The 12132-nt window shown below is 39.9% G+C and overlaps 1 protein-coding gene across 1 annotated transcript; it reads left to right on the plus strand.

Moving 5' to 3' along the window:
* The first annotated feature begins 1513 nt into the window (after positions 1–1513).
* Positions 1514–2719, plus strand: LOC126782436 (F-box protein At5g07610-like). The gene has a single exon (XM_050507685.1). It carries the CDS (start codon positions 1514–1516, stop codon positions 2717–2719), a length of 1206 nt encoding a protein of 401 aa, XP_050363642.1.
* The last annotated feature ends 9413 nt before the right edge of the window (positions 2720–12132 follow it).

Consider the following 12132-nt stretch of genomic DNA (forward strand, 5'->3'; position numbering starts at 1 on the left):
ACCTATATTGAAACTGAGTCTCAACTCACACATCTTGCGATCACATTCGCAAAACTTATCTACATTTGAGTGAGACCATAAATGAGTCATCGACCATAAGAAACTTCGATGTAACCAAAGTGCCAAAAGCAAACAGCCATGATGTGAGGACTAACTTATCAAGACAAATATAAACAGGTCCATTACGTAAAGAAAGGTAAATACGAGGATCTAATGTAAAGTGTTGGCAAACGTATTTATACATCTTCAGAGAAAATTCGAAACCAACAAAACTTGCAAGAACACAAAAAGGTGGAACACAAGTAGTTTTAAAGATGTCGCCCACCATGACCTCGGAACCACAGAGCTTCACATTGTTTAGAGCTTCCTCGTGAAAAGGTCAAAGCTGTGATGACCAACTGAACACCAACATACCTCCGTTTTGAACATGGAGTTTAGCAGCGATCAGTTATCATTCAGGTCAAGAATTATGAATATTTGAATTGGGTTTTCTTTTCGGTTTAGTTAAGTGTTGGGTTTGCTTGTGAAATTCATAAAGTTTGATCCTTTTCATTGTAGGATTAGGAAATACAAAGGAGAACATATTTAAGGTAGCATCAGGATCATAATTGTCTTTTTATTTTTTATTTAATTAAATGATTTTATTTTTTATTTTTAATTTAATGTCTACAATTGTCTTTTTATTAGAGGACATATATGTAATCTAATAATTAAGCAATTGTGGAGTTTCCACTAGCAAAAGTCTTATAAAATTTCTCATCCCGAATTTTTTTCTAACAAAGATTGACTTCAATCACTATAGACGCCTTATAATCAATTATTTAAAAAAAGCCCATGTTGGGTTTCGAACCCATACACCACCAAACAACTTGGTTTCAGTTACAAGCCTTACCAATTGTGTAGCACTTGTGTTTTATGTTTCTATGTTTTTACTTAATTTAACTTTTAATAAATATTTTATAAATTTCTTTATAGATAGGTGAGGATAAAATAGTGTCAAAAATATATAAGATTATAGTTTTTGTACTATTTGGTCAAATAGGTATAGATACTCTTAGAGTGATTGGTCATATTTTGAGTTTTGTCATTCAAATTATCAATAAAAGGTTTTAATTTGTATGAGTTGGTCATTTTTCCAAGTATATGTGTATGTATCGAAAAAAATTTAAACACTAATTTTTTTTTGGGAACTATGAGTATGTGCCTATGTGATGTGGTCGTGGTCCAAACAGATTGATTCCTAATTTGATTAAGAGGTGTAGATAAGTACTACTAACGCGTATCGAAATAGTATTATTTGGTGTAGACGTGTAGTACTGCTAGTCCAAACAGGATTGTCTATCCTAATTCGAATAAGGAAGGAATTCTCTACATAAGCTAGCTAGTGTGTGTATTAATCACAATTTAACTCCGGAGTTATTTCCCCTAGAAAGTACAAACATCATCTATTCAAATCCACAATTCTAACCATAAATCGTGTTTTAGAATTAGAAGAAAACCCAAAACCCTAGAAATGCAGAGTTCAAGAACATTTTTCTCGGCAGCGGCAGAAGCCATCGCAAATATGAAAGAAATCCTTACAGAGATCCTTGTGTCGGTACCAGCTCGATCACTGGTCCGTTTCAAGTGCGTCTCCAAGCATTGGTATTCTCTTATCTCCAATCCCAAGTTTTGTCACCGCCACACCCTCCAAAATTCAAACCCCAACATCTCCGCTTTCCTCTTCGTCGGCAAAATCGAACATGAGTCGTCCCTTGATTGCATCCGGCTTGGTACTCATGCCAATGTATCTGGGAATCCCTTCATAGCTCTTTCTGGTTTGGGGTTGAAGGTTGTTCAGTCCTGTAATGGCCTCTTTCTCTGCGTTCCGAGATTTTATGAACGAGGACTACATGATCCCATCTATGTTATTAATCCCACAACAAATCAATTCTTGGCTCTCTCTTGTCCGAAGGGCGAGGTCGGAAACTTTGTACGTTATGCTTTGGCTTTTGACCCTTCAAAATCAAGTCATTACAAGGTGGTCTGCCTTAGTAGCAATGAGATAGAGATATATTCATCGGAGACTCGAACTTGGAGGCTTCTAGAGATTTCTTTACCCTCAAGTCTGGATAATTTCGGCTTTGGCACTATTAGTACAATGGAAAACGGGGTATATTGTAATGGCACAATTCATTGGATGACGGACATATTTAAGTCAAGATTCAGCTATGATGAAGGTGGAAACTTGGTAACGGACAGCCATTTGTTATACTACTATGACATGAGTGAAGAATGTATGGGAGTGGCTGGTCATATTCCAACTGGTGAAAGTTACGACTCGTTTCCACATTACATTCGTAGATATTTTGGAGAGTCTAGTGGCCATTTGTATCTGATTGACATATATAGGGACAGTGAGACACAATTTGATGTGATGGGAATGACAAGAGATTTCTCTGGCTGGTTTGTCAGGTACCATGTTGATCTTAACCTGGTGAATATTGGTCTACATAACTCTTACTTGTATGTCTTGTTTCCCGGCAAAGAAGAAGATCATCAGGAACACGAACGGAGGGCTTCATCTGTGTTGTTTATTCCTCGTTGTCATACGATCATATCACCTAAGCATGGAAAAGGGAGAAGGAAAAGAAATAAGACCTTTGAGATTTCACTGGAAGGTTCTGTAGTTTTAGATCAGGGTTATTATTACATGGAGACCTTAGCTCCTGTCATGTGATTCAATATGTTGCTGTTGCAGTTGCTTGAAATATTTCCTTTGTATTTCGAATATATATTCACTTTAGTTGAATCAAAGATGCAATACTGAAACACTATACAACATACTTCAATTATATTTCAGTCACAACAAACATGCACAATCAATTACTGAAACATAAGAACACAAACAGTTTAGAAGAGATGAATTAATCCAACTGGCTAGGAAAGCTTACCAGATGAATTGAACCACTCCCATATGCAGCACCAAATCCAGCTCCAGCGTTCATCCCCTGAGACATGTTAATTCAAGAACAAGAGCAAGCCTCTGAAACACAAACACAAGAGCTCAGTATGTGGATGTAACTAGAAGCTATTGACTCGTGTATGCGCCAGATATCTAGGCTAGCTCTTGAGAGTCATAAACTTATCAATGTTTTATGTTTATCAAAAATTCAAAATCAAGAGACTTAAGCTTATCACTTCCTAATTATATATAATTAATTAACAGGTTGTAATCTAATGAGCTAGTTTCCTTGTCCACCAAATGATATACATCTTGGATGACAACAGGCAATTGGATTCCATTTGTATAATGGTGGTCTTTATTCCACAAAACCATTTTTGGATTAATATATGAGCATTTCTGGTATAACATAGTTTTATGAGTATTCACTATCAAGCTGTATCTTTAGGTACCCACATACATCACAGGATGACATTGCTGAGGCCTGTCCTGTATGGCGTGGAAATTGCAATTGCAAATCATGCTTGCGCTTAGACATACCTGTCAAGGTCAGTTTCGCGTGCTCACTATTTTAAACTTTGCCATGTTTATTTTTTATTTCCTTCTGTAACTAGATTTTGACAAAGTCGTGGTTTATTTGGCAGAATTTGAAGAACCAAGATGTAGTACTCGACAAAGGTGCAAGAATTAAGCACTCTAAGTACTTAATTCAGGCACTGCTTCTATCCTTGAAAAAAAATTCATGATGAACAAGAGACTAAGATGGCAATGGAGGCAAGCGTACATCAAAGAAGTGATTGACATTCCATATAGACTACTTCTTACCTTGAATATAAAATTTTCGATGTCTCATCCTAATTTTTACATTGGGCAGGATTATCCAACTTGGAGCTTCAGATAATGTTGTGCTGTTGATGTTCGCGTGTATTGATAGATGCCATACTAGAACTAGATTCTTTGTTTGATATATTTGTACATGTATGTATGCACATACTCTAGGACATATTTCATATTTTTTATCAGCAAAAAACTTGAAATTATTTTATTTTTTCGGAGTTAAATCAAGAATAATGAAGAATTAAAGATCGATAAAAAAAACCAATGACAAATTGAAATTAGATGAAGAATCACAACATAAAAAGACGTACTTAAAATATAATTGCCCAAAAGAGGAGCAGCAAAACTACAAGTATATTGCTGCTTGAAGTCCTAAGAAAACCACCATGCAGAAACACTAGAACTAAAGCACTACACCCCACAGTATGAACTTTGTTAACGTAGTGATTATCGGATGGGGGGCTGATCACACAGTTAGTTATTAGTGAGTGTTAGTTTGACACGAGAAGTATAGTGGTTCACCTCCTTCTCTTGGGGTAGGCTACGTCCACTTGAATATACTAGTATAGGCAAATAGCCTTAAGTTATACATGTCGTGATCCCCCTCTAAGTGGGATGAGGGATCCCTTTTATAGGTGAGGGAACCCCTCTCATTTACTATGGAGCTATCTTGATGAGGCCGGAAAGGTGACTTTCCGGTGGTGTCTTAGTGAGTTCCGACTATCATTGAAAAGCTTGTATGACGAGGTGCGCTATGAATATCATGATTGAGCCAATAGTGACTTGTAGATCCGCCTAGAGAGTCATGCTTATGCTCAGTGGCATGCCATACTAGCTCTATGCTAGTAGGGGTGCCAACATGTCCTCTTGTCAAAGTCCCTAAGTAAGAGGAACTTCTTGCTTAGGGAGTTTATCAATCAACATGTCATCGAACATAAGTGTCCGGGCGGTGGCATACCCCTACCAGTCCCTGAACTCCTTAAGTAAGAAGAGACTCTCAAACCTGCAAAACAAAGATAAAAACATGTGCACGAAGTATGTCCGTTGTCATGGATAGCATTAGAATGTACTGGCGCAATGTGTGTTTGACACATGATGATGTGTGTATATATGTATGGTCCCGAATATGATCTAGTACGCAAATGTGCATAAGTCCCTGAAACTCCTAGTCAGCGAGGTGGTTTCGAGTGATATGGACTATGTGCGCGGTGTGCTTAGGCGAAGTAGTCTTGCGCGATGTCGCTTTGGACCAAAATGGCCACTACGGGCGAGTGTGGCTTTTATATGCCAATATGGCCTTTGAAGGCTAGTGAGGCCTCTAAAGGCTGGTACGTCCTATATCGCTGTGTGCGTAGGACGGCGTTGAGCCATTGCGGGTGTAGTGTGTCCATCTTAGCGCATAGTTTTGCGCGTAGGACGTATGAGCGGTAACATAGAGCATAGTGCGTCCATCTTAGCGTAGTGACTTACATGTAGGACGTCTTTTGGACGTTGAATTAGAGCGTGGTGCGTCCATCATAGCGTAGTAGGCTACGCGTAGGACGTTGACATTGAGCGTAGTCTCACTTTTTGGCGAGGAAAGAATTTCTGACTCCGTGATGTCTGAGTGTTGTGTGATGAAACAGTCTGCATAAAGAATTTAATTGTTCTCTTGAACAATGGTTAGAAAAATTCCTAATTTTTATTTGCACAATCAATTTTGACATTCAAGTGTGTGCGTCACACATTCTCTAAGCATATATGTGGCAGGTACTCATAGTAATTATGCTTTGTAACGTAATAAAATCATGCTAAGACATGGTAATAATTAACTCTACCCTAGGAGTAGGGATGCATAGCATTTTACTTATCTTATGCCGATGTGGAGTGGAGTTGCGCTCTATGCAAGTACCAAAATCATGTTGGAGGTGTCCTGTAACGACCCTAAAATTTCAAGCTTAACAACTCAAAATTCCAAAGTCGTTAAACACTAAACAATTTCAATGAAATCGAAATCATTTAAAATGAACAGCGGATCATTACTGAGTTCTCAATACAACTCAGAAAAACCAATTATTACAACCCAAATTATAATTCAATATTATAACAAATGGAATTGCGTAATCCTCACAACAAACTCACAAGATAGTCACACAAAATCCTCACACAAGCTGGAGATAAATAACTTCAAGTCCTCTGAGCGGTCCGTCAATTCCCGCTAATCCACACCTGCGGAGTTATCCACTACACCATCGAATTGGTGCACCGGGATTGTAAACACAAACCCGGTAAGCTTTACAGCTCGTATGAGTAAAATGAAAATATAACTCGCATATTAATATATATACGAAAATCCACAAATCAAACAAATATAAATGCACTCATGAGTCAATGGACGGCCCATCTGGTTGTCCCAAAGAAATATGAAAAGAAGCGCTCATGAGAAATTAAGTAACCCTTCTGGTTACCCAAATGCATTTATAATACGGGTACCAAGAACGCTGGTACACATCTGTTACCCCTCTCGTAATACACCGCCGATATTGGATAGCCACCCGCTACCCAACATCCAAAACAATCTGAGTACCCATGAGCAGATAACGACCCGTTACCTCACATGCAGTACTAAGGCAGACAGACTAGAGCTCTAACTGTATCGTAACTTTCGCCCGGCCAAAGGCTAGGTTCCGACTTGCCACACACGTACAATAATCTCACATCATATTGTACCAATCACGTCCGAAGACAAATCAACATTTTAACAATCTCAATGTTAAAAATCACGTACAATAATCTCACATCATATTGTACCAAAAATCATGTCCGAAGACAAATCAACATTTTAACAATCTCAATGTTAAAATCACGTACAATAATCTCACATCATATTGTACCAAAAATCATGTCCGAAGACAAATCAACATTTTAACAAACTCAATGTTAAAATCACGTACAATAATCTCACATCATATTGTACAAATCAAAATCACATACTCGATATTTAAATCTCGTCATCGAAATGACATAAATCACGATAAAATCATAACAGTATATTATATAGCAAACTATATATATATGTACATATTTACCATTTATACAATATATATATAATCCATTATATCGTATACATGTCATATTTCATAAACACGTCCGAAGACAAAAACTCGTCCGAAGACAAAACATTTTAACAAACTCATGTTAAAACCACGTACAATAATCACACCTCATATTGTACAAAAATCACATCACATGCTCAACATTTAATTCTCGTCATTCGAAATGACCAATTCCAATGAATTTCCTCACTCGTTTCGTCAGTCACCTAATAGCACGATAAATGCTTAGAAAATGATACTTAAAATATCAGGTGACGAGTTCAGCACAGCTAAATGTTGTTCATAAAACATTGTTCACGGAACACTGTTCATGTTTACTAATCACTGTTTTTATTAAACCACTGTTCACAGTTACTGTTTTACCAAAACACTGTTCAAAGCTACTGTTTTACCATGACACTGTTCACATTTACGGTTACAGATCACTATTCACAGTTACTGTTACAGATCACTATTCATGCGGATTTACTATTCACATTTACTATTCATTCGGTGTTACTGTTCACCGACCGCCACCGATCATCACCAAATTTCACCACCACAACCTAAACAACATTTCCAACAACTTCCTAGTTGACACCAAGGTCTAAATCCGAGTCTAAACAGTCCAAACAACGAAGAACATGAAATCGGCACTATTCACAAACCCTAGAAATTGAAATTTTGATTCGGGTACTTACACTTCGATTTGGCTCCATTCCTTTTGTGGGAATGTTGCTGGGACTGATACAAGTAAAACCCCCCAAGAATCTTGAGCCATGGTGGCCGGAGGAGGCGGCGCCGCCACAGCAGTAACTTCCGGCGGTTGCTACACCGTGTGTGGTTGTCGCCGGAGTGCAAGGCGTAGCCCAAAAGATGGAGCTCGTCGAGCCCGTCAGTTTGATAGGTGGCACGACACGAGGCGACGTCGGATGGTGGAGAAATCGGCCGGAGAAGGTTTTTGGGTCGGGTGAACAGTTCCCGAGCTCGGGTGAACAGTACCCTGATCTGATTTTTAGAAAAAATATGATTTTCTGATTTTTAATCTCCTCTCCTTCCTTTCATACTATTTTCAAAATCGGAAACGAACTTCCGACGTTAATAACTTTTGCATCCGACGTCCGATTCGAACGCATGACGTGTCCACGAATTCGTATCGATGAGCTCTACGACTTTCGTGAAGGAAGTTTTTGCAACCGAGTGACGGAATAAAAGTCGATCTATACGTTGCGGTAACGTTACGTTTTTTAATTAAATGATCCGAGAACGTTTCCGTTTTTGTTTTGAAATGTCGCAAACCTCCAATTGTCGTCTTGAATTAATTTCACAAGTTTAACACTTAAAAAAATACTCGACATTTAGTTTCTAAAAATTCGGGTTATTACATGTCCAAGCATGACGCTCCCTTGCGCGGGGAATGATTGCAAGTAGCCCCTTTGGCTTTGCGTGAGGAGATGTCCGGTTTGAAGAGATTTTCCTTTCAATTCCTTCAAGTGAAACAAATTAGTATTGAGTATGGACATCAATAAGCATTCATATATGTGCTCTAGTTTGTAAGGTTGATGGGGAGAACTTATCTCATTGACTGCTTGCTCTGTGTTATGGTAGTGTTTTGTTGCGGGTTGGTTGGTTTTGCAAGCAAGTCTTGTAGTTCGTTGTGCAATGATTTCTTTTCTTTGACGACTACGGAGGGTTGCGGAGGTCAACCGTGGAGCAAGACAGTGGAAGTCGACTGTGGAGTAGGACCGTGGACGTCGACGGTGGAGTTCCACCGTGGAACCACGGGAGCATCAGTCATGGGACTGATAACAATCATGGGATTACGGGAGCAGCCGTGCACTGTGCTAGCAGTCATGAGACTACAATAGCAGTCGTGGGACTGCAGGACCGTGCTACCAATCATGGGACTACGATAGCAGTCCTGCACCGTGCCAGCAGTCGTGGGACTACGGGAGTAGCCGTGCACCGTGCTAGCAGTCGCGTACTACGCTAGCAATCATGAGACTACGATAGCAGTCGTGGGACTACAATAGCAATCGTGGGACTACGGGAGTAGTCGTGCAGCGTACTAGCAGTCGCGTACTACGCTAGAAGTCATGGGACTACGATAGCAGTCGTTGGACTACGGGAGTAGCCGTGCACCGTGCTAGCAGTCACGTACTACGCTAGCAGTCATGAGACAACGATAGCAGTCGTGGGACTACGGGAGTAGCCGTGTACCGTGCTAGCAGTCGCGTACTACGCTAGTAGTCATGAGACAACGATAGCAGTCGTGGGACTAAGGGAGTAGTTGTGCACCTTGCTAGCAGTCGCGTACTACGCTAGCAGTCATGAGACTACGATAGCAGTCGTGGGACTACGATAGCAGCCGTGGGACTACAGGAGTAGCCGTGCACCATGCTAGCAGTCGTGGGACTACGGGAGTAGCCGTGCACCATGCTAGCAGTCGCATACTACGCTAGCAGTCATGAGACTACGATAGCAGTCGTGGGACTACGGGAGTAGCCGTGCACCGTGCTAGCAGTCGCGTACTACGCTAGCAGTCATGGGACAACGATAGCAGTCGTGGGACTATGATAGCAGTTTTGCACCGTGCTAGCAGTTGTGGGACTACGGGAGTAGCTGTGCACCGTGCTAGCACTCGCGTAATACGCTGCCAGTCATGGGACTACGATATCAGTCTTGCACCGTGCTATTAGTCGTCGGACTATGATAGTAGCTATGCACCGTGCTAGCAGTCGCGTACTACGCTACCAGTCATGGGACTACGATAGCAGTCTTGCACCGTGCTAGTAGTCGTGGGACTACGGGAGTAGTTGTGCACTGTCCTAGCAGTTGCGTACTACACTAGCAGTCTTGGGACTACAAGAGTAGCCGTGCACCGTGCTAGCAGGAGCGTGGAAGAACATGACCGTGGAAGGCATGGAACACGGGAGGGTCAGAATTTTTTTTTAGATCTGATTGCGCCGTAGTGAGCTCATGCACTGCGGGGTGTGGGGGACCGTGGGAGGTCTGTTGGTGGTAAGCGACGAAGTTAATTGTCAGCTTCCCACAGACGGCGCCAATGTTAACATAGTGATTACCTGATGGGTGGCTGATCACACAGTTAGCTATTAGTGAGTGTTAGTTTGACACGAGAAGTATAATGGTTCACCTCCGTCCCTTGGGGTAAGCTACGTCCTGTAACGACCCTAAAATTTCGAGCTTAAAAACTCAAAATTTCAGTCATTAAACACTAAATAATTTCAATGAAATCGAAATTATTTAAAATGCCACAGCGGATCATCTCTGAGTTCAAAATACAACTCAGTCAAACCGATTATTTTAAACCCAATTATAATTCAACATTATAATAAATGGAAATGTATAATCCTCACAACAACCTCACAAGATATTCACACAAAATCCCCACACAAGCTGGAGATAAATAACTTCAAGTCCTCTGAGCGGTCCGTCAATTCCCGCTAATCTACACCTGCGGAGTTATCCACTACACCATCGAATCGGTGCACCGGGATTGTAAACACAAACCCGGTAAGCTTTACAGCTCGTATGAGTAAAATGAAAATATAACTCACATATCAATATATATGAAAATCCACAATCAAACAAATATAAATGTACTCATGAGTCAATGGACGGCCCATCTGGTTGTCCCAAAGAAATATGAAATGAAGCGCTCATGAGAAATTAAGCAATCATTCTGGTTACCCAAATGCATTTATAATACGGGTACTAAAGAACGCTGGTACACATATGTTACCCCTCTCGTAGTACACCGCCGATATTGGGCAACCACCCGCTACCCAACATCCAACAATATGAGTACTCATGAGCAGATAACCACCCGTTACCACACATGCAGTACTCCAGCAGACAGACTAGAGCTCTAACTGTATCGTAACTTTCTCCCGGCCAAATGCTAGGTTCCGACTTGCCAAACACGTACAATAATCTCACATCATATTGTACAAAATCAAGTCCGAAGACAAATCAACATTTTAACAATCTCCATGTTAAAATCACGTACAATAATCTCACATCATATTGTACAAATCAAAATCACATGCTCGATATATAAATCTCGTCATCAAAATGCTATAATCACGATAAAATCATAACAGTATATTATATAGCAAACTATATATATATATATGTACATATTTACCATTTATAAAATATATATATAATCCATTATATCATATACATGTCATATTTCATAAACACGTCCGAAGACAAAACTCGTCCGAGGACAAAACATTTTAACAAACTCATGTTAAAACCACGTACAATAATCACACCTCATATTGTACAAACATCAAATCATATGCTCAATATTTAATTCTCGTCATCGAAATGACCAATTCTAATGAATTCATAACAGTATATAATATAGCAAACTATATATATATATGTACTTATTACCATTTATACAATATATATGTAATCCACTACATTGTATACATGTCGTAATTCAATATTAAAAACTCTTGCAAAATCTTGAATCTCCGCAAGGGTAGATTCGTAAATATGTGAGATTTTACTCATCTTATCGACTCGAGCGTAATTCCACAATTTCCGAAGATAATTCCTTTCCTTGATTTTATCGATCACCTTGAAAAGATAAGAAAAGAATTCAGAAACGTTTCGTAAATCTTTAAATGCCGATACAGTAATAATCGGTTACTGTTAAGCAATTTTCGGTTTTACGAATTTACTGTTCACTGTTTTACTATTCACGTATTTACTATTCATGTATTACTGTACAAATACACATCCAATATGTATCTATGTACGAGTACATACTGTTTACGTATTTCTGTATGTGTAAATACTATTCATATGTACGTACTGTCTCTGTAAATAATAATTACCAAATTACCCTTCCAAAATTACTTTTTACCTTTACTAAAAGTAATTTACATTTACCGTACGTAAATAAAATTTACATTTACCGTACGTAAATCACCTTTTTATATTTACTGTACGTAAAAGTAAATTACAAAATTACCCATTTTCAGAAACACTGTTCACGCCGCCGCACGTGGTGGCGCGTGGGGTACACGCGCCACTCACCGGCGACCGCGCCACTCTCTGTGGCAGCGCGTGGGGCCCACGTGCCGATACCAACCAAGGCGCGTATGACGTCACCGCCGCCCCAAATCTCTTCTCCTTCCTCCCCTCTTCCTTCCCACGGCATCACACCGTGCCTAGCCACGTCAACGCCTCCACACGCGCCGCCTAAGGCGGCGGTGTTCATCAATTCTCCAATCCCGC

Source organism: Argentina anserina, chromosome 2, assembly GCF_933775445.1.
Source record: "Argentina anserina chromosome 2, drPotAnse1.1, whole genome shotgun sequence".
NCBI classification, from domain to species: domain Eukaryota; kingdom Viridiplantae; phylum Streptophyta; class Magnoliopsida; order Rosales; family Rosaceae; genus Argentina; species Argentina anserina.

Bases quoted from the DNA above. Each gene is read 5' to 3' on its own strand.
- LOC126782436 (XM_050507685.1), top strand. From the start codon at position 1,514: ATGCAGAGTTCAAGAACATTTTTCTCGGCAGCGGCAGAAGCCATCGCA.